The sequence below is a fragment of the Chroicocephalus ridibundus genome, chromosome 6 (assembly GCF_963924245.1).
Source record: "Chroicocephalus ridibundus chromosome 6, bChrRid1.1, whole genome shotgun sequence".
Lineage (NCBI taxonomy): Eukaryota > Metazoa > Chordata > Aves > Charadriiformes > Laridae > Chroicocephalus > Chroicocephalus ridibundus.
In genome coordinates, this window is record NC_086289.1 from 61,956,492 (window position 1) to 61,979,732 (window position 23,241).

General features: G+C 41.0%; 3 protein-coding genes across 6 annotated transcripts in view; 1 reads left to right on the forward strand and 2 right to left on the reverse strand.

The window, feature by feature from the left end:
• Positions 1–17,470, forward strand: part of LIMS2 (LIM zinc finger domain containing 2) — a 33,443-nt gene extending 15,973 nt beyond the window's left edge. For all 3 annotated transcript variants that reach the window (XM_063337902.1, XM_063337903.1, XM_063337901.1), the window contains exons 5-10: positions 9,102–9,251; positions 10,114–10,264; positions 11,386–11,478; positions 12,365–12,413; positions 12,600–12,675; positions 13,494–17,470. In XM_063337902.1, coding sequence (XP_063193972.1) covers positions 9,102–9,251; positions 10,114–10,264; positions 11,386–11,478; positions 12,365–12,413; positions 12,600–12,675; positions 13,494–13,641 — 667 coding nt within the window. In that variant the 3' untranslated portion in view covers positions 13,642–17,470. The remainder of the gene's footprint in view (positions 1–9,101; positions 9,252–10,113; positions 10,265–11,385; positions 11,479–12,364; positions 12,414–12,599; positions 12,676–13,493) is intronic.
• On the reverse strand, positions 333–7,405 carry GPR17 (G protein-coupled receptor 17). The gene is made up of 2 exons (XM_063339934.1): positions 7,013–7,405; positions 333–3,108 (listed from the first exon to the last, which is right to left on the reverse strand). The coding sequence occupies exon 2, from the start codon at positions 3,069–3,071 to the stop codon at positions 2,037–2,039; it is 1,035 nt and encodes a 344-aa protein (XP_063196004.1). The 5' UTR covers positions 3,072–3,108; positions 7,013–7,405; the 3' UTR covers positions 333–2,036.
• Positions 17,471–17,492: 22 nt separating the features above from the next.
• The window catches only part of MYO7B (myosin VIIB), a 51,712-nt gene continuing 45,963 nt past the window's right edge, over positions 17,493–23,241 (reverse strand). For both annotated transcript variants that reach the window (XM_063337885.1, XM_063337884.1), the window contains 5 exons: positions 22,942–23,127; positions 21,988–22,104; positions 21,220–21,303; positions 20,382–20,501; positions 17,493–19,612 (listed from right to left, as the gene is read on the reverse strand). In XM_063337885.1, the coding sequence (XP_063193955.1) occupies positions 19,529–19,612; positions 20,382–20,501; positions 21,220–21,303; positions 21,988–22,104; positions 22,942–23,127 (591 nt within the window). In that variant the 3' untranslated portion in view covers positions 17,493–19,528. The remainder of the gene's footprint in view (positions 19,613–20,381; positions 20,502–21,219; positions 21,304–21,987; positions 22,105–22,941; positions 23,128–23,241) is intronic.

Genomic DNA, 23,241 nt, shown 5'->3' on the forward strand with positions numbered 1-23,241 from the left:
GAAGAAGCTTTAATGAATAGCCTGTTAGGAGATGGGAAATGGAATGAAGAACAGTGTTCATCCAATGAAACTTGTAGAAAACAGAAACTCAAATATGAGTAGCTAGTGGATGCGTTCTGGAAAAGAAAAGGATTTGGGGCAAAAGGCTGAATAGCAAGTGAGAAAACGGGATTGTGTTATCAAGTAAGCTGCTGAGCAGGAAATCAAGATATAGCAAAGGGCCAAGAGAACAACAAAAGGATTACAGCAAAGCTTATTCAGCATGTGATTCCTCTGGTCTTTGGAAATCATTTTATATACAGAAATATAAAAATGAGTCCTAAAGGTTGATTAATGCATTTAATTAGGAAGTAAGAAATAAAAACATAAAAGGGAACTTGTACAAAAGCATACCATGATAAGAAAATAGAACAATCCAGCAGTTAGCAGTGTTGTACAATTCATAGTTAATTTCAGGCTTTCATATTGTTTTGAGCAAAGCCTAGTAGTTTCCTAGAGTTTATATTGTAACTAACTAAATGTTGAAGAAGGGAAGGAAAGGTTATATACTTGTACCCCGTCCAGCAGGGAGTCCTCTCAACTCCCTCTTCCATTCTGCATGCAACTTCTGTGCCTTAGTTTTTGGAGCTGGGCATAGTTGATTTTCTTCTGACACCTAAGGTTGTTAGAAAGGGCTGTTGCAATAGCACCTGGGGTGTTTTGGGATAGCAGCCAGGATTGAAGCAGTTCAAGCAAGATAAAGTATGTTTGATTTCATAATTTGTGGGCCAAATCTAAAATGGTAAGGAGCTCGTTCCTGAAAGCACAGAAAAGAGATATGTGTGTATCTGTACATAAAAAATATAATTCACCTGTCACGTGATTTCCTATAATATTTATCTCCGTAGCATAGAAGCGGTCTTCTAGTAAATAGTATTGGAAACTCTTTTTCCCACCTCTCATTGTACCCGGTCTTCCCTAGTCTGCCTGTCATTTCCAGACATATTCCACTGGATGCAATTTGTATCGGTGAGGATAGTTAAGGTAATCCCTGCTTTATCTGTAGTGAAGGAACAGTCTTTCTAGATGAGTCACAAAAAACGATTGTAAAACACCTCAAAGATAGGAATCTCTTCTGGACAAAGTGGACTTCACTTCTTCATATGTTTACTTTTCTTCATTTTTGCCATTTGGGTTCATATTTTTATGATTCAGTATGTGGTAAAGATGAATGCTGTACTCCTAAACAGGCCTTTTCCCTTCTTTAGTTTGAGGGTTATTGGGATATCTGATGTTTTGCAGGGAACTACATAAAAGAGGCAGTGTAGTAAATGTTGGCCAGCCTCTTGTCTGCAGCTTTGAGACAATGGCAGATAGAAAAGATAGTGTGAAGCCTAGTGCTCATCTCCAACTCTGAATACTGGGAGTAAGTAAAAAAGTTGTAAGTCCTGTCTTAATTCCAGTCCAGGTTGGGTGCATTGCAGTATTTTGGTCTTTTTTTCTTGTTACCATTTAGTACCAATTTTCTGTCTACGATGTGTAAACACTTTGAATTCAGAGTCTTCAACGTGACGTGTAATGTCTCTTCATGTGTGCTGTCTCTTCATCAGGCGGGTCTGTCGCAGGAGTGGACCTCTACTGCTGGCACAATATAAAATTTTAAAGTAGGCTATATGCATTGTGCAGAGGAGGAGTCGTTGCTGAGTGCTTTGGGAATTAAGTTTTGTTGTTGTTTTTTGTTGTTTTTTTTTTTAAAGAAAAAAAGTCTGTTTAATAGCCTCTTTGCTCCCTTCCTTATTCCTAAGTGTTCAGCCCTCAGTTTCACATCTTGGAAATCAGTGGAACTGTACTTCTGTTTGCAGTTTCAGTTGGACAAGAACGTGTGATCTCTGTTTTCAGAGGGGTTCTTGCTGATTGCAGTCCCATAAAACCAACAGAACTTCCCTCCTCTGGGTGAGTTGGACTCTGGGTGGACTGTCTCGCTGCATATTTGCGCTCCCAGCTGGCTTTGGTGGAATAGAGTGTTGCTGAAGTCAGAGCAGTGACAAGAGTCATGTTCACAGTTCAGATTTAGCGCTTAGTGAACTTTCGTTTGTCTTACCCTCATATGTTTGAGGCAACATTACAGTTGTCTTAGCACAAAACAGATTGCACAAAGCCTCACGGAATTTCTCAGCTACAAAGAAATACATGACTGGGTCAAAGGCACCATTTAGACTTGTGAGGCAGGAAGTGATGCGGTTACTGAGGGCTAGAAGACGCTGCGTTTCACAGGAAGTTTTGGTCCCGTTGTAATGGAGAATATAAATGTAGCGATTGACATGGTAAGGTACAAAGCAAATCAAAAAGATCATCAGGACCATGATGATCATTTTGATAGCTTTTTCCTTCAGGTGTTTCTCAACTCTGTTTCCACCCTTCAGGCTCTGGATGATTAATAAGTAGCAAGTCATTATAGTAACAAATGGGAAGGTGAATGCCACTGCTAAGGACACAAGGGCATGACGTGATGCCTTTTCTCTGTAGAGCTGCAGGCAGACGGTTGTGTTTTTCATCTTGACAGTCTGCACACTGAGCAGCAGAGGTGCCATTGCAACCCCAACTATAACCCATAGAAAGGCACATGCCAAATGGGCATAAAGGGACCTGCGGAGCTTGATGGACTTCACAGGGTGCACAATGGCTAGGAAACGGTCAACGCTGATGCACGTGAGGAAGTAGATACTGGCATACATGTTGAGGTAAAAAAGGAAGCCAGTGAGTCTGCATGGGATCTCACCAAATGGCCAGTGATTACCAGAAAGATGGTACACCAGCCGGGTGGGAAGTACCAGCACGAAGGACAGGTCAGCCACAGCAAGATGCATCAGGAAAACATTGGCAGGTGTGCCGGACTTTTGGTCCCGGACGAAGAGCCAAAGAGCCAGGGCATTGCCAACAAAAGCCAGGATGAAGTCCAGGAAGTAGAAAGTGGCAAAAAGGATGTTCTCGAGGTGTGTCTCTTTGCCACATTGCTCTGACGTTTCCAAAGAGAACTTTGATTGATTTGAGCAATTCAAGAGTAGGCTTGATGGATCTGCTGGGCCATTCATTTTTCACCACAGTTTTGCATAAAAAACATGCAAAAACCTGAAAGAATTGAGACAGTATATTACAAAAGAGCCTGGTTTTGTGGAAAAAAAAACAAACAACCACCACACAAAAAACCACACATGGAAATCAGTGATATTTCCTGTTTGCTAATACTGACATTTGATACGACATGTCAGTCTGAGTTCAATCCCTTATATTAAAATTCTGAATACCACCTCCTTGCCTGGGCGTTCCAGACCATTAAATCATGTTGAAGGAACCACTATGAAGAGCCAGCTAGCTGATTATGGGCTTGTCTCCAACCTGTGCCGAGATCAGTTGAATAACAGAGCAGTGAAATACCTATGTCTCTGGTTAATGGAAGAGTGAAAGCGGGTTCTGTACGTCTATCTAGAAAGTATTTGCTATGTTTATTTTGGAAGCCTGACTGAGGACTGAAGAGCTCCCAATGAGCCAGGTTTTATGAGCACAGGTATCTGTTGTAAGGTGACCTGCCTTAGAATATCTGTCATGTTCCTAGAAGAGGTGGAAGACAGGTCAGGTATTGCAGTTATTAAAAAAACCACAGAGTTCCTGAAAGTCTTTGAGAATTATTTTAGTCTGAAGTCCTGTATTTAAGGCAAGTTTCAATATAGGAGGCAACTCTTCAGATGGGTAGCAGCGTCTCGTTTGAACAGCAAAAAGCACTGAATTGACTCAGAAAAGATTATTAGTAATGCCTATGCTGTCGGTTACTTGTCAAAGTGTCATCCTTCCCTGCAGCTTTCTTGTTCTCCCAGTATAACTCACTCTCTTCCTCAATAATATTAAATTCATCTTTAAATACATCCATTTTCCTCTTCTGAGATTAAAATTTTAAGATGGTTGCTGACATTGTTAGACAAAATTTTTAATCTTGAGCAGAAGCTATGCTATATGCTGAAATCGTACCTCCCTAGGCAGTTTATCCAAGGCGTTACGCAATGCATCCAGCTTCCCAACAGAGCTGATTATTCAGATGTCTAAAAATATTGGTGGCTAATCAAGAAGCTGAAATGGGATTAAAAACACACCAATATATTGGAAAATGTAAGCAAAATTACAAGGTAATTACCATCTTTTGTTTGGCTGCTGTCACTTTCAGGTGAACAGAAAGCTACAATAGCTAGAGATTAATATGCTGGACCAATTCTGTTTATTTCACAGTTGAAGACACAAAAGTCAGCAGAAGGGAGACTGAATGAAATTCAGAAACTGAAATTTCTTTGTACGGCCACAGAGGGGCCTTCTTACTCCATGCATTGCCTAGGTACCCTGCATGTTTATGGCACAAAAAAGACTAGGTTTGAGTGTATGTCCACTCACTGCCTACTGCCAGCTGCATGCTTCTCTGTAGTCCTGGAGATGGCAATAATTTGTTACCTTGGAATTAGTACAAGTGAATATGCAAGGAAGACTATACTGCCTTTTTTTTCCAAGGGACATTTTATCTATAAAAATATACGTGAAATCTTGCTTTCATGTACAAAAGGAAGAATCGCTGATGCAGTTTTCCATGTGAATTGCCTGAGTTTGCAGAGGAGCCTGCAGTTTTTGTTTCTAGTGTTTATTTGTCCCTTGCAGAGTAAAACCTGCGAGTATTTTTGAACACAAGATTAGTTTAAGTTCAGTTTAAATATGTATTTTCTCTGTTGCGTACCCAAGGAGAAATATGATGAGACCATGCCTTTTTACTGGCTGTTAATGTACAATGGTACCTATCACCTGATGTTCTGGCTCTGCAGTCTTTTTTGTGTCAGACACGCTGTTTAAATATGCTTTTCCATCTGTGAAGAGGGTAATCAGGTGATCTTCATAAACACATATGTCAGTGGTCGGGTGGTCTTTTGGCTAAGCGTTATTCTCTACATGACTGCGACACCACTGAGAAAGCAGTAAACGCTGGCTTGGACCAGCTGAAAAGGCAGAAGCAAGGGTTGTCCAATGGAACAGACAGGGATGTCTCTTGTTTTAATGATTTAAAACAGTTCAGGAAGTGAGGCAGTAAGTAGACTTTTTCACTGTCTACAAGCTAAATACTAGGGGTTTAGCAGCATGATACATTGAACTGATTCTGTTTGAGCTGATTTCCTAAGGAGGATCTTTGGGATTCAGATTCAGCTGAGTGTCAGTGCCAGACTTGGAATAGCCAAGACTTAAAAGTTGAGAGTTTTGTTGCAGCATGCAGCATTGCAGCGTTGAGTGTGCCATTGATTTCTACCTGGACCTGCTTTCACTGCAGAATACTGTGGGGTGGAGTAGAAAGGAGAATGTCAGAGCTATCTAGAAGCCCAGTATGTCAGTGTCAGAAAGGGAAAGGTTTAGAACTAATGATAAAATTGAAATAGATTCAGTCTTTTCAGATGAGTGCCTTCATAGGAGAGCTGCTGTTACCCAATTTACTTTTTAAAGCAAAGCGAAGGGGGGGATTTTTCATTGCCTGGTAAGAAATCATAGAAAAGGGAAGTGAGTCTCTTTGCTTAGGTTTTAAATTAGAAGGGAATTTGCATCAAGTTTTTAATTTTTTTTACAATTCAATGTGTTGACGTGAAAATTTTGGTGTAGCAATTGAGTAGGTTAGCAAAAAAGCTGACATGTCACTAGAATGAATCGTTGAGCTTATTTTTAGAACTGATACGTTTTCAACAAAATGCTTCAACTTTACAAAAGTAATAGTTCTTTGACAGTGTGTTCTGTAGACAGTGTGGAAAGCCCTTTGCTGTTATTTTCAGTTCCACTTCTATTTTGCCTGGTTTTCTTGTATCAATTTTAAACAAATGTATTTCATTTTTATTTTTTTCTGTTTGGTTTGTTTTGCTTACAAAAAAGCACTCAAAGTCCTAGAAAGCTTGTTGTACTAGTCTATATGAATGCTAAGAGCAAACTAGAAACCTTCCAAGTGACCTAGAATGTGTAGTTTGTGCTAAGCTATAAGGTGCAAGAGGCTTTGACTCCACATACAGAAAACTCCTTTAGGACTCTGGCTCATTGTCCAATAGTTTCTGCTTGGATTGCACTCCTGATGTTGTGTGAATATTTAGTGATTTACGGATTGCTAAACAGAGTACTATTCTGGATTGAGCTATTATCCCAGGCCTCCCAGGGCTGAGTTGTAATGGGGATGTCACTGCTCATTTAAAATGTATGCACACTGACCGTATTTTCTGCCCTGTTTCTCTTCTGCTCAGAAACAAGCAAGATACCAATCCACAAGGCTGTCAGTATAGGCACAACCTGATTACTCTTTCAGCAGATGCTCTGTTTATCATTAATGAAACAATTAATAAGCATATGAAATACTTAGCTCATTGTAAGTTAGTTACCTGGCTAGTTTGGTGCTTTTGTTATAATGCTCACTGCAGATATATTTGAAATATATGTTAGGGTTTGTAGTGGATGCCAGAAATTCCTGGTCTTGCTCTCAGCTAGAGCAGTTTCTGCTTTGGGGCTTGTGGGTTTTTATGATAATGGTCGTAGTGTCTTGTCAAATGGGAGCGTCTCCTGTCTTTCACTGAAAGTACTCTTCATTAGAAATACTCCACTTCTGACTGAAATTATTCTCCTGAAAATCACTCCCTGCTGAGCCTCCCACCCTTCAGCTGAAATACTTGTTTCTTATGAGCATCAAAGCAGTGACAGTGTGTACTGGACATACCGCACAATTGACAGATTTCCTGGCACAAACGGAGGTACATTAAGTACAGCAGCTTGAAAACTTTTATGTTTTGGAGGAGTGATGTAAAGAAGAGTGAGGAAATTATTCTTGCAAGTTCAAGAAATGCTGCCTGTTCTTAGTTTCAAACATTTCCATTATATTCATCTGCCTCTGTGTGCGTGCCTTTGCACCTCACTGACACCAGCTAAAACTAATGCCATTAGAAAAGCTCCTTTGTTATTCCGCTAACAGAAGTTTGTCTCTTACCTCTTTACAGTGCGGTCCTGTGGCTGGAGTATAGGGTCCTTTTTGGGGAAATCTCAAGGAACTCCTTCTGATGACAGCAAAACCAAATAAAGGCAGCAACGGTGAAAACAGGAAGATGATTCAAAAAGAACGCACGGTTGCAGAGTTGCTGAGGGTGGCGAGGGGAACCCCTCTATATAGTGTCCTTCCAGCTCTGATAGCGCATTATCAGCTCAGTCACACAACAGAGCAGGGGGAGGACACCCCAGCTCTGAAGAGCAGGCTTCGTCCCAGCTGAGCTCTTGGCACTGACGTTGCTGCTGTTGTTATAGATATGAATATACTGTATGACTATTCCAGTGTTCGTGGTGCTTACTAAAGGCTGCTACTGAACTCTCAGCCATGAACACAGACTTCTTGGAGTCCCCTGATTATTTTAGGAGGGTGGAGAGAAGCATTGTTTGGTGGAAGTCTGGTATTAATAGACACAACAGGACATTTCAGAATGGGATAATTCCATAATGGTAGGAGTGGGGAGGGGGAGAGGGGCGGCTGCTATGGTAACAGCTTAGCCTGTCCAACACTTCCCTTTGCTTGCATAGAGGAGGGTCTATGGGATGGCAGAGAGGGTTTGTGAGTGGGGAGGGGTTGATAATGGTTTATCAGTGGAAATGGCTGAAGGCATCTTATTCAGCTGAATGAGAGGGGTCTCTTTCAGGACACTTGCTTCAGGGTCCCTATGTCCTGCCCCGTATAATTACTCTGCATTTGACAGTGCCGAATAAAATTGATGCCTTTATACTGAGATGAGCACAGCTGCATGTTTCCTTATAATGGGGTGCTGTCTGCTTTTTCTGGACTCCGTCTGGGCAGGCAGTAGTTCCAGCCCTGGAGAGAGACACTTGCTGACAGGAGGACTCAGATTTGGAGAGAATAATAATGATACTTAGCACTTAGACAGGCGCCTGCCAGCTGAGGGTCATAAATGTTTGAGGTCTCACAACAACATCTGTGTTGTATTCTTATTCCCATTTTACAGATCTAAGGGTTAGTGATTCATCACAGCAGAATTTTGGAAGGGGCCCTGCAAAGAACCCACTGCTTCAGCCATAAATCTGCCCTTTCCGTTTGAACTTTTCCTTTTGTCTGGTGTCTTTTGAGAATGACCTGTAAATCTCAGCAAGTGTTTCACATAGTGATATAGTGAAAGGAATTAAGCAGGCTTGTCTGTTTTGTGACAGAGAAACCCACAGAAGTAATTTCTCTGTCATTTTCGTTTTATCATAAATTCTTCCCAGCCTGCAGCGTTGCAGCTAGAGGGTTAGGTAATAGGCAAGTGAACAGAACAGCTTCTCCTCAGAGCTCTTAAATATTGGGATAAAACTGGCGGATTCCATCAGCCTTTAGAGAAGTTTTTTATGTGTTTACCCGGGCTTGTCTACCAGAAATTTTGCTTACCTACCTTTTCAGGATTGTACTTGCAATATGTTCTAGAATATGTGATAGGAACACAGTTGCATTTATCACATAAAGTTGCATGGTTCTTTAATTTCTTTAACTTAGGACTAAAAGGAATTTGTAGGCAGAAGAGCTAGTGTTCAATGGTCTCTTGTTTGTCCTAGCTATTGAAGGCTAAGGAATCCAGCCATGGTAAAGGCATTCGAGCAATGTGCTTTGATTTAATATTTTTTATTCTCTCTCCTCAACTCCCTCCCAGTGCTGTAATGCCTCTGTTATGGCTGGATCCCATAGTTAGTAATAGAGAGAGAGTGTTGCCACCTTTCCTTGCCCACCTCTCCAAAAGGATCTAGAAGAACTGGAAAGGATACCTAGAAGAATGACAGGGTGATATCCCTGATGGGATATAAATCAGTGTATGTTGGAGGAGTATTCTAAGGGAATACTGCCTTAGTCACTCTGTGACTGCTCTATCCGCATGTTCTTTTCTGTGCAACTGGTGTGAAAGATAGGATACTAAAATAATTATGTTTAGTCTGACCTCAGAAGACAAGTCTTCTGTTACATAAACTACATCCTACAGCATGCACTGTGTGTTGTTTTAGGAGAAAGAATTTCTTAGTGTTTTCTCTTCTTTACTTTGTTCAACTAGGCATCTGTGCAGGCCATGCCATAACCGTGAAAAAGCTAAGGGACTGGGCAAGTACATCTGTCAGAAGTGCCACCTGATAATTGATGAGCAGCCTCTGATGTTTAGGAATGATTCCTATCATCCGGATCACTTCAACTGCACCCACTGTGGGTACGTTCTGATGTTCTAAACTCGGACAAAAAAAGAAAGAGACAAACAGTACAGTCAGCAGCGGAGTCCTTTCCAAGGTTTAAACTTTGCTGCCTTCGTGTTGTTGAGGAAATAAAAATTGTGTGAGGACAAATCGAAAGAAATTTGGAAACTTTAGTTTTATTTTGCCTAAACTTGAATGACTTCAATTTTATGCTAAAACTGAGTGACACTATTTTATACTGAAAATAAAAATAGTTCCTTAGTATGAATTTACCTGAAAGGCTGTGTGCAGATTACAATAATAGTGTTGTCCAAAGATAGCTGTTGCTGGGCTATTCGAAATAGTTTCACTTTGCATTCCTGGACAGGAAAAAAGATGAATTTGTGAGCTGTGTCAGTCTTCTAGCACAGTCCCTCTGTGCCTGTCTGATACCGCTGATACCTGTCTGACCAGAGTTAGCGTGAAGGCAGTATAATTGGAGCATGGTACTGCCCTAGAATGGGTAACAGTGCTGAGCACTGCTAGCATGGTCCTTGTGCCTGAGCTATCCCGTTCAACGATAGCTTGAGTCTTTGCATGACACTGCATTTTTCCATCATATTTCTGCCAGAGTATCTAGACAAGGACATAATATTCCACGTATGTTTTCTTGTCTGGCAAACTGAGAAAGCAATTTTAGAAGGATGACAATAACTTTACTTCATCATTCATATATTTCGTCAATATATCTGACAATAACTGTATTTCACTAGCTTAATTTAATGACTCTGTATTTGCGGCATGAATGTTGACAAAGTACGTTGACTTCCAAAACTTCATCTCGGGCATTAAAGAGATGCACTCGATGTTCTTACTTCAGGCACATGTTTGTGTTTTCAGGAAGGAGCTGACTGCTGAGGCCCGGGAACTGAAGGGAGAACTGTATTGCCTGCCCTGCCACGACAAGATGGGAATCCCCATCTGCGGAGCCTGCCGCAGGCCCATTGAAGGACGAGTGGTCAATGCTCTGGGAAAGCAGTGGCATGTTGAGGTGAGGCCTCTCTGAATCTGAAACTTCCTTCAGGAGACAGTTTGGAAGAGGACTAGTGCTAGTTGGAAGCGGTAGACATTTACATGATCTGTAATATATGAATTCAGACAAAAACCAATTGCTCATGTTTCAGATTGTCTTCACCTTCTGTGGGTGAATGAATACAGCAGGGTCATGAGGGTTGCCTAAGAAAGCTGTGCTTTCACAACAGTAGTAACCTTAATTTTAAAATGCCTGGTTTGCATTGTAAAGATTCTTGCAGAATATGGTTCACTGAACAGCATTTACTTACTAATAAATTACATGTTCACCATGATGTACTTAGATGTATCCTGCCCAACCCCAGTTGGCAGGTTCATAACAGCGTTAGAATTTGTAATGTAGGCAGAGCCAATGCAATTCTTGCTTTCAAGCCTTTTCAGCTCATTGTTTCTATAACTCTCAGCTGAGTCATCACAGCTTGCTCTGAAGTTTTTTAGTGATTTATGTTTTTAGTGGTTTAGGCCTCCTAGGGCTTGAACTGAGAGAGATTATGCTGCTCATTTGAAATGCATTCATACCAGCCATGTTTTATGTTCCTGTTTCTCTTCTCTGAAACAAGTAAGGTAATAGTCCGAAGTCTGTCAGTATAGACACAAGATGATCTCCCTTTCAGCACGTCTTCTACCTATATTTAATACAATTAACTGCTATAGTAGACTAAATATTTCCTCCTTTACTTTCATAAAGATTTTCCTGTCTGAGTTTCATTAAAGCCTTAATGGGTAACAGTTTTACACTGAAAGAGGGGAGATTTAGATGAGATCTGAGGAAGCAATTCTTTGCTGTGAGGGTGGTGAGCCCCTGGCCCAGGTTGCCCAGAGCAGCTGTGGCTGCACCATCCCTGGAGGGGTTCAAGGCTACGTTGGACGGGGCTTGGAGCAACCTGGTCTGGTGGGAGGTGTCCCTGCCCAGGGCAGGGGGTGGCACTGGAGGGCCTTTAAGGTCCCTTCCAACCTAAACCATTCTGTAATTCAGTTATTGTCTCATATTGAGCCATGGTTGATATCCATGCAAATGTTTTTCCCTGGTGATGGAAAAGTCACTTTGCCTACGACCAAGTGTCTTTTTTTGTTTTACAGCATTTTGTTTGTGCCAAATGTGAGAAACCATTCTTGGGGCACCGACACTATGAGAAAAAAGGACTGGCTTATTGTGAAACTCACTATAACCAGGTAAATTCTGCCATCTGTATCTGTACTGTAAGTACTTGCTCTGACCAGCAAATGCTTTTTTGCATTTTACATATGCAAAGCTATGCAGATTGTGCATAATCTGAATTTGTAGAGGTGACACAATATTAAGTAATCAGTGAGATTTAACAGAAAAAATAGTTTTCTTGGTAGATGTGAAAAGTGATGCTGAGAACAGAATAGAAATGTCTTGGGGATATTGATTTTTCTTTGTGCCATTCACAGAAAACAACACTGACCACGGGTTGTGACTAAAATCCCTGTAATTCTATTCCAAAACTATTTGTGTGGACTTCTTTGTTAATTGCTTGCTTCCATGGGCCTAAGATAAATGTTGTGCTGTTTAAAGCATAAGAAAAGTATGTTTCAAAAGCCAACCAAAACCTATTTTTTTCTGTATGACTTTACTGAACAGCTATGAGTTCGGTGTTTTCTTCTGTCAGATAAATTAGTCTCTCTCATAAGAGATAAGTGTTACTGTTTTGAAAGTAGCTTTAGGCTTTATTTTGGTGTTTATAGTTAAGCATCAGGAGATATTTGTCTACAGTAAGCATCATACTCTACCAATCCTCTTTTTCCAAATTGCCGCATGTACAGGACTTTAAGATCACGTAACAGTGGTAAAGCGTGAGGCACCAACAAAACAGGTTTTGTAGTATTTAGTGGTATGAGATCCAAAGGAACATAGACTCTTTGGCAAGTGTATGAGAAGTTATTCAGAAGATTTAAATTGGTATATTTGGGGGCTACTACAATGTCTTGGGAATTCTTTGATTGTTAGGATTTAATGTTCACACCAGCTGTGTAATTTGGGGAGCAGGAGCAGTCGGTAACATGAGTTCTTGTTCTGATTTCTTTTGCCGTGCAGCTCTTTGGAGATGTCTGCTACAACTGCAGCCACGTGATAGAGGGAGATGGTAAGATTTGTTCTCTCCTTGTTTTGGGTTGCTGTCCTTGTTCTATTTGTTAGTGCAGCTGTTGCAGTCCCACAGTTGCAAGGCACCAGTGTTTCTTTTCACATCTGGCCTCATTTGAATTTGGATACAAATCCAAATTCAAATAATCCGGCAGTTTCTTCTTATTTTGTGCTTTTGCTTTTGCAGTGGTATCAGCTCTTAACAAGGCCTGGTGTGTGAATTGCTTCTCCTGCTCCACCTGCAACATCAAGCTTACACTGAAGTAAGTCAGTGTTTATATTTTGGACCATATGAGACATTTGCCCCTAATGCAGGGTTATTGGCTTCCGGGACCCATGAGCCAGTGCCTCTCTGAGGGGCAAGAAGCCTTTTCTCTGTGGGAGCAGGTGCTTATAATTCCGCTGATTTCAGAACTAAAAGGGAAATGGGTCTTAGTGTCTCCTCTAATTTGTTTTCCTTCATTAATCTATTCTGTAAGAAGGTTGGGTAAGAGGAGAACTCATTCAGCAGTACAGAGGGAAGGCTCCAAACTTCGAGTAACTGCCTGTCCTGAAATACCTGCAGCCTCCATGTCTCCTTAGTCTGGATGCTCCCCTCAGTGACAGTATTTGCAATTGCATAGATTGTTTGGAACGAAAATATTTTGCTAGTTACCTCAAATATCTAGAAGAGGGACAGAAAACAAAGCAATCTTACGTGGTTCCTTTATCAGGTTCAAACCCTTATCCTACTATGCTGGGTTAGCCCCACTGGCCTTGTATATGAAGGAGCTCTAGTTCATCACAAGGGGACCTTTGAAGTGACACTTCCATTCTGCGATAACAACATTAGTATTCTAGACTGTTACATACAAATATATAGGAAAATCTTGCTCCTTATTTAACTAGCAATACTGAAGACCCTAGTTCCCTGATAAGAACCCAATTTCTGTACTTGCATGACCAGATGAGGAAGTGAGTTGTTTTATATGTGCAGTAGAACACAAAAAGCAGTATTTACATAGATGCATGGAGTCGTGATTTAGTGAAACGTGTAGTTTGCAAATACCATTTTAGTAGCCCGCTGTTCTTTGCGTTAAAGGAATAAGTTTGTGGAGTTTGACATGAAGCCTGTATGCAAGAAATGCTATGAGAAATTCCCTCTGGAGCTGAAGAAACGCCTGAAGAAGTTATCAGAGCTGGCATCCAAGAAGGCACATCCCAAAGCTTTGGATTTAAACTCTGCTTAAACAGGTCTGTCAGTCTACTGCCTGTACTCTTACAGTCATAAGCTGCTGCTCACAGCAGCTGTTGATTACAGAGGCAATTACTAAGGACAAGTGAAACCAAAGATAAGTAGTACCTTCCCCTGCTTCTGGTAATGTAGCTTGCATCTCGACTATCCCTTTTCTCAAGCAGTTTTGTATTAACAGTGGCAGAAAGAGGAATATGATTTCTACTTGAGCAGTTTACAGGCTGGTTATTAATTTGCTAATAACGACTTATTCTGCCTTTGTGGAATTGTACACAGTCTTTCCTTCCTCGTCTGACCTGTAGTTCTCTCTCTGTTCCTCTATGGTCTAAGGAATTTGGAAACAGTGGTTCATTGTAGGGGTGGGAGAAATGTGTGGTTTTCTCTTTTTCAGTTGAAGTATAAAAATTTCTCTTCTCACCCTGGGTGAAGACAGTCTTCTTTTTTTTTTTTTTTTTTTTTTTAATATGTAGACAAATATTCTGAAAGCTGTCACTCTTTGCTACATGCAAAATGTTCTGGTCTTTCTCCAGATTCCTATCGAGCAAATATGGATGCTGTACAGTCCTGGTTTGCAGGTTTACTGGGAAGGCTCAGGAACAAATAGTTATGGCATCTGCACTGCATGCTTGTCTGGCTTAGGTCCAGCGTTAAGACGACAGAAGAAGCTTGCTTTCCTACTTCCCTGTTCAGTGCTAAGGAAATTTCAGTTTTCAAGGCCATGTCGGCCTCTTCAGAATAGTTAGGCCCTTCTTAAGGAGGTGGTGGCTATGGGAAACAAAATATTTTGTTTGAAACTGACACTCTTAATTTTCTCAGTTTGTTCTCTGCTGCTACATGGGTACTGGAGCTTCTAGTGGTCAACACAAAGCGCGTCCTGTCCACAGACCTAACTGACATTCATTGAGGCAATGTGGCTGGAGCCTTGGTTATTCTTTTGCATGATGAAATCAGATTGATAGTATGGTACCAACTTCAGTGCTTCAGTTCACCCGTCCTTCTCACTTTATTTGAAAGATGAGTATACGCTTGTTGGTCACGCTCCAGAAAGCCCTTGGAGGCCTTTCTAATATTTGCAGTTTGTAGCAAATGTGCTCTTATGCAGAAAAAACACAGGAAGTATTTTTCTTAAAATTTTCACCCAAGTAAGAGTTTCCCATTGCCTTTCTTCTTAAGGACTGAGTGTACATAAAAAGAGGACCTCAGACGTGAATCTATATATCCTAAGCATATAGTTCTGCTCTTTACTTTTCCCTATCATTGGTGAAGTTTCACTGGTCCTACTGCCTCTGCTGTCACAACCCAAGGTGCTGAGAAATTTACTGGTTTTGAACATTCTCAATATTTCTTTAGGGGCGGGCCATCAGCAGTGCTGTTCCTGAGTCCACCCCTGTGTTGTATAATCACACAGAGCTTCTGAGACCTCTGGAGGTGTCCCCCATAGTTTCTTGTGCTGAACTAAGATGGGCAGCATCAAAATCCCTTTCCATGAATAGCTGGAGACTATGCCTGCCCTTTTTGCAAGGTAGACAGGACAAAATGCACTGGAAAGCTGCTGTCCCTTGCATGATGTAAGTCTTCCAAAAAAGTCGCTAGTTTGGTAGGTCAAATGAAGACAGCAGTTGGGCCTAGGCACCACCCTGCGGCCCTAGGTGAATTAGCTAGCAAGAAGTTAAAGCTTCTTCACTTTTTGTATGTGTGAGCAGCAACTGGATTGGGGCAATCATCTGCCTTAAGATTGTCCTCACTGCCATCACACTCTGCTCTGAATAGTTCTAAACAAGACAGTAGCTAAAGCCGTGATAGCTGTTAACACATCTGCTGCAGCTGCTACCCATGAAACTGCACCAGTGAGACCACAGCAGTGGTGGGAAATCCCAGGTTACTGTGTGCAGATAAGAATCCCATATGCAAGACCGCCTCTTAAATAGTGGCTTTGCTAATTCAGCTTCTGTCAGCTGCTTTGCTTTTTGTTGCCATAGATTACCATAAACTTTTAGCTGGGGTATACTGCATCCACTATAACACTGATGAGGGGATAGGCCTTAATTTTAGCAGTAGAACTCTTCCATCCTCTTCTGACCAATATGCATTGTAGATGACAGTAATAGTAGCTTCTTTTGTCACTGCTTTAGGAGAACATGTGGCTAGTCACTGTTCTTTCACCAGCCTTTAAATGGCCTTTTGGTTAAGGGCACAAAGAGCACCATGTCTTTTTGGTACAGTAGTATGTGGCCACTGGAAAGACCGGTCTTGTAAGCTGGTCTTTGGCATTTTTGTCACAGCATAAACCACAAGAACTACTGATCTAGGTGCAAATCAATAAGTTATGCATTCTTCCCAGCATGAAGCATTCAGGTCTGTTCCTATAATCTCAGCCACGGGCCATGTCTAATGCTAAATCTGAGCAGCTGCGTATCTGCAGCCTCCTGGGAAGATTGTAGAGGAACACACAGCCACATAGCTACTGGTAAATATGGAAAGACTATGTAACTATCAGGCAATAGATAATATTCTTTCTGTGGCCGCTCTCAAGTTCAGCAATGGAAAATGCATGTATGTAGAGGTGAACGGAATTACTTTTGTACTGCAAATAGAGGTGTAGCAGGGGCTCTCACTTTGTCTCGTGCTAGAAATTCAGTAGACCTAGTAGGCTTCAGTGTTCAAAGGACAGTTGATACCATTCTCTTTGATAAGCTGTTCAGTTCTCTAGGATTTGGATTCTGTCCTTAGAGCATTTCCCAAAATGAGCGGGGAAAAAAATCATCATAATGCCTGATCTCTGTAACAGCAGAAGGTGATGTTCTCTTAGTATGTCTTAAATTATTATTTTTTCACAATTATTTTTCATATACTCCTGCTGCCCACAGCCTGCAGTGTGCAGAGTTACAATAGTGAATATTACTGACATAACTTTTTATGGGACAGTGGAATTGAAGGAGTAGGAGAAAGAACTATGAATAGTTTAAATAAATGCATCTTTCTCTACTTTTTTGAGTCCACTTGGTAAAAAACTAAGTAGAATATAATGCAGACTTATGAATTCTCCTTAGCGTGTTGATAGGTTGACAGGTTGGTGGTTTGTTGGTATTTTTTTTAAATAAAGTCAAGGTCTCAGGCAGGAATAAGCTGCATGCTTTTTTCCATTGCTGTAGGCAGACACGCTGGCCAAATTCATCCTAGGTATCACACCACTGGAGAGTATAGATTTATATCAAGGTTGAACTTGGCTCAGAAGTCTACACTTACTAAAAGCTGTTATTTCATTATATACATTTCTAGTTTACATTCATATTTATATACTTACTGAATTAAAATCACTAATATTCACTGAGTACACTTGAAAATGGTTTTGCTTTTAGAAACCACAGTATGTGAAGCTTGTTTGTATTCAAAGGGTATGTTAATCACTGGCAATCTTTCTTTATGGCAACCTAATCTGCTCTCTAGGGTTTGCATCCTGGTCTTTGTTTTTACAGGAGTCTGTGCAATGTAGGCAAATATTGTTCAACCTTCTGTACAGAGAGTTTCTAGATGTCGCATGTTTTGTATTAGATGATGTGACTGACACTTTTTTAAAAAGTGAAGGAATAGATCGCGGGCAAACGTAATAAATGCGTTTGTACTAGTCTGTAAAGCACTATTACGTGCTGAGGATGGTATAGACTGAGCAAAATAAATAGCAGCTACTTGTCTTGGTTCAGGCCTTGATGAGCAGTGTGGATTCTGTACCGTGTGGAGTTCTCATTTTATCACACATTGCTTCCGCTGTCTAACCAAAACATGTGATTGTGGATTGAAATGTTGTAATGCTGTACCTTTTTATGCTCCTGTAATAAAGTTAACTGTAATACATTTTAAATCTTCACACAAAAAAACAAATGTAAAAAAGTTGTATATTGTACAGTAAAAGAAAAAAAAAATTACATTTGCAATGCTGAGACAGAGAGCATTATGCACTCTGAGGAACTCTGGGGATTGCCCAAATCTGGTGCACTGTCGTGGTGAATTCACGTTTTGGACATGTGCTGCTTCTATGGTGATGTGTTGGTTGATGAGGGTGTACAGATAGGGGGGTATCATCCTTTTCGAGGCTGTGCTATACAAATTGTGTTGTGTATATGATGCATATGATGTTATGATCATTTACAGGCTGTAGTGGATGTTTGGTAGGTTTAGGTTACATGGATCTAGAGTGAATATTCCATTTTCTTGTTAAAAAAGACATTGTGGTTGATTTTCTGCAGTGTTTATTTAAAAACCAGAAGCAATACAGTTTGGCTGCAAAATTGCTTTTTGTACAGGTGAAGTATTGAATGCTTCTCACTTATAGCCAGTTAGATCAGACGTAGGATGACAAACAAGTCAAAGTCACTAGTTCAAACGTTTCCATTGCCAGCAATGGACATTACTGCAGGAATATCTGATTGCATGCAAAAGGATCAACTATTCTGACAAGTGTGGCACTCATTTAGATGCACAAAGAGAGTGGGGCTCTTCCCTGCCACCCACGTACAAAACTCCCGTTAGCGTTTGAATTTCACACACACACGTCTGAGGGAACAAGAGAACCATTGTGCATACATTGGCAAGTTTGAGAGATCTAGCAGCACTGCATTTCCAGCACTGCCAGATCGTGTCTCAAGGACCTTGGTGTAAATGCTTTAAGACATGTCCATGTTTCACTGTGAACAAGGGAGGGCTCACCACCGAGGAAGGAGTACTTGTTCTCTGATGGGGTAAGCATCTAGGCTTACTGCCACCACAGTGCATATGTGCCTTACACACTGACCACACTCTGGTTCCTATAGGCCAAAGCTGTGTGTTTACAAAGGTCTGAGTGATGAACAAGTACTGAATCAAATTTTACCACTCAAAGTGCCTGCTAAACAGGAAATAGAAAAGATTTGGAGAAATTAAAGCTATTATTCTTGTCTCATGAACGAATGTCTGCATAACTCCAAGCTGAGAACATTTTTATAGAGCAGAAAAGTCTCTTTCAACAGATGTCTTTTAGACTGAGTTCTTCGATTCTGATTTGCACTGAACAGCACATCTATAACTTGAAATGGGAGCAACTGAGTAAAAGTAACGGACCCAAAATCCAGACTCATTTCAGACCTTGTTTATGCTTGCTAGAAACTGCATAGTAGAGAGCAGTTGTTAGTTTCTAAGTGCATTATAAAATGTGAAAGAAAACTATTTAATTTAACCAAGGCAACGGTAAACCAGTGGACAGCCTGCTAATTTAGCAGCACACGGGAATGACAGTTATAATCTGACAGTAACTGGCTGTCATAGTCTACTCTAACTTGCAGCACTTAACCTAGTGATAAAAGGATGAAAACCATCATCTTAACTTTCAAGGTGTCCGGTTGTCCTACTACTAAAGGACATTTCTCCACTCTTAGAATTTCCAATAGAAGGAAAAAAATAACATTACTTTTGTTTGCAGAGACTCAAGGAGTTTATGCATTTGGTAAGAGCACGTAAAGGGAATACTTTCCTTCCAAAATAAAGACAACTGTTCAAGTGTGACTCTCTTTAAGAATGGAGGAGATTTAGAGTATCAGAAGAGGCTCTTATATTAGGGTTCCTCCACCCCCAGCCCCCATATTACATTAAAATCCATCTAAACTTTCTCTAAATCCAAAGTCTGAATGGAATTCTTATACTACCTCTAAGACAGACAAGTGTTACAGATATTTGAAAGTACACGCTCACTTGAGCTTCTCTTGTGGTCGTATTTCAGCAACACGGTTCATTCAGCATGTGATCAGAAGACTGATCATCAAGTTTAATATTTTTTTAAGTGGCATTTCTTCTGGGAGATGAAATTACAGGTAGTTTGGCACAGATACAGGTCATGGGTTCTATTTCCGCTCTCAAGCTGGGAGGCTCTTTTGCTTGTTTACAGCATTCATTAGCAGGCGTACGTAGGACGTTAACAGGTCATCCATTTTGTAACCCTGTCAGAAAAGAAAAAAGCCTTAAGTCTCTCAAGGAGCTCCAGAAGCAAAAAGAACTACAGTTTCCTTCCTGTTTTATCTTCGTAGGTTCTTCCCTGCATGGACACCTCCTCTTCCAACAGCTATCACTGTTTTGATAATTATTTGTGTGTTCCTCCCTCTGCTCTTCCCTTCATAGATTTACCAAATGTTACAGAGCATAGCTCTATTGTCTCATTCATTCTATAGATTGACATCTTGTACTTAGGAATCCAAGCTTTTCTGTGAGACAAGTTCTCTCTTAAATGTTTTTATGTTATCTTTACAAATGTGCCTTTAACTGTCAATACAGCGATGCTTGTTTGAGTCTGTGGACAATCTGAAACCAATTCTTAAAAAGGTGGTACCACTCGCCAGAAAGCATAAAATCTTACAAGGACAGTGTTACTGCATAGATGGATCAAACTATGCAAGACAAAAAGCCTTTTAGATAGCTTTGTGGGTAAGTGCAGTCTTTTCTTAATGCTTCAGATAGATAGAATTTTGATGTAAGGGAAGAATTTGGAAAATTACTATTTTTCCTTGTGTCTGTGCCTTCCTTCTTTGCATCAGATGGCATTATATAGCACTGAATTGGTTCTGAACTGCCATTTTATTGACGTAGCCGTGAATGCTTTTTCTGTCTGCAGTGATTTTAACATCTGTTTTGGCACAATTGCTTTGTAGCAATTTTGGATGAAAGGGAAAAATTAGGAGTTTCTTGTGTGTGAGTTAACAAAACTCTTCTTACCAGAGATGTCTCGCATAAGATCCGGCTTCCTCGTACCAGGTTCCCTATTGTCATGTGAAAGTATGTGCTCCCACTGCTCCAGTTGGAGATTTTATTGAAGGGGTAGACTGTTAAAATATCCTGTAAGGAGAAGCAAACTCAACTATGCAACATTTCTCAAATGAAAATGGGCTGTTATGTCAGAAAACCTGTAGAAGCAGAATATTCTTTTTCTTTCCCACTTCACTTATAAATACAGTGGATCAAGGTAGGTCTTGCAACCAGATATATTGTATTTTCACCAAGCAGGTGGGTCTTAATCACTCAAATGAGACTTCCTTTCATTATATATTGATCTTTGCCTCAGCACACTGCCATTATATTTACAATAATCTAAAACTCGCTGGATATTTGTTCTCTTATTAAAAGCCAATAGTGGTAATTCGTAAGTGCTTTTTGCCTGGGAACTTGGTAAGCCCAGGCTGTTTGTCTGGGATAGCGAGCTGGCAAATGCTGTCATTCGGCCTGCTCTTTTAGACAGTTTGGGTTTCCTGCGAAGGATTTTTCTGAAGCAAATTCCCTAGAGCACTGTCCATCCATCTGCCTGATCTTACCACTTTGCCCAGGTCCATCATGATTACCACTTCTTTTCTCAGAGATGCTCTACACTGTTTCCTTTCCAGTGCAGAAACTGCAAAGACGTGATGTGAGGCAGTAACATTTTATTTGGTTCCACACAAAAAATAAACAGAGGGACTCTATCCTCTCTCTCTCCCAAGGAGAAGGCCCTGTTCCTGTCCCTAAATTCGCACTGTCAATGAAATCCTTCCTTAGACAGGCTCTTGAGAAGCATTGTTACCTTTGTCTTCTGATGTATCAGTGAGACTCCTTGCTTGTTGATGGCAATCAGTACGATCTCTGGGAAATTTGGCTCCGAGGTTTGCTATAAACAAGTAACAGCAGAAATGATCCGTATTAGGTGCATAGCGACCTTTAACAGTGTCCAGTGCTGCTTGTTCTCTTTACCAAATAAACACTGAAACATAAAGCTCTTCAATATTCTGTAACTATTGCTAAGGATGACCTTTTTGCCCATATATCGACGACTTGAGCAGCTGCTACATAAAAACAGAATCAGGCCCGTTATTTCCTAGGCTATCTGATAATAGGCTTAATGGTTGGTTGCAAACCAGTTAAGAGCCTCGCGAGGAGAAATTAAAGGTAGCAAGTGGGCAATGATTCCTGGAGGTATCCACTGCTAAATGAGAAGATTAGTACAGAGATATTACAGATTATCCCCAGAGATACAAGATCTGGCAGCATTTTGTAGTGAAGAACAATGACAGGACAGTTCAGTATCTGTATGAAGACCCCATTTACTGTATAGTTGTAATACTGCGTATTACAACTGGAACAACAACATAGCCAGTAAATAACAGGCGTAGTTCAGAAGAGATAAAAACCTCATCTCCCCACTTTCAAGGAATTGTGTTTTCCTCAGTAGGTGGTGGGAAGCCAGCTTTATAATGCATTCTCACTTGCACAGATAGGGAATTCTAGTCGGTTCCTATCGCCCGGTGCTGCTCTACTACCAAAGCAAGCCATTCATACAGGCCTTTAAACCTACCTTCACCTCAAAGAAGGCTGATCCAAATGTTGGCCACCGGTGTATCATTTTCAAGAAGGCAATCTTGGCCTCGTCCACAGTTTTTCCTTCATGTTTGCTATATACTGCAGTAATGCTCTGTTTAGAAAACAGGATAAAAAGCCTATTCAGTTGGCGGCAGGCAGGTTCTCAGTGTCCAGTATTAGCACTAAGACATCAGCAGACACTCGCCAAGATCAGGGTTGTGCCCACAGCAGTAGAAGGCTGTGAAAATGAAAACAGCCTCCCCTGCCATGAGGTACGGTAGAGCCAGAGGAGAGCCTCCCCAGCGTTCGTTACTAATGAGTTGAGTGAAAGAAGTCCAGGAGCCCAAGGGAATGGATTTCAGGGCAGAGGGGCAACATGGGATGAAACAGAAAACCAGTGTTCAACACCCACAGACATATCATGTTTTCTGCTGTAACATGTAGGGTAAATTTTCCCTCCATATTTGAAATAATGCCCTGTGTCTTCCTCAGTGGACTAAGCGATAAGTACCTGCTAAAACTTACTTGCCTTTTGGTGGAGAAAAGAGCCTTTTGCCATGAGTAACATGCACACAGTGCAAGGTGACTGACTTGCTGGCCCAACTGAAATATTTAGAACATGTTTTAATTTTCTGTTTCTCTAGAAGATCCTCAGACCCCTAGTCCCATCACTGACTTTCCTATCTCGAACTCGTCTTCTGGGCACTGAAAGCAGATTAGTATCTCCAAGAAAGAAGCATCTCTCAAATCAATCATCCAGGCCTGCAGATATCTTTCAGAGGTTTGGTAGAGCGGATGCAAAATCTGGATTGTAAGAGGCTAAACAGCAACATCTGATAGCATCCTTTCACAGTGTTTTCAAAAACAAAAAAGTAGCGTGGCTTGATGCCTTTCTTCTCTCCTAAAGCTCTGTGGAAGTAGCATGATTAATGAAAGCTGATGTTCTTACCTTCTTCCACTCATCTGGCGAGACTGCTCGGAGCAGATTGTCTGGCACCAGCTCCTTCAAGATTTTGGGGATGGTTGCCAGCTGTGCACGGTCATTGTTGAAGCGCACTTTATAAATCAGCCCTGCCAGCTGGACAGCTTCATCCTTGGAACACTTGTGGTAGCCTCTGAGGTACTTCGGCAACTCCTGGAAGAGATCAGCTCTGAATCCAGACAGAACAGGCTGAAGCAAACACTGACTTATGCATTCTAAATCTGTGAGATCAGGATGTGAGTCTTGCTAAACACCATCCAAGGACAT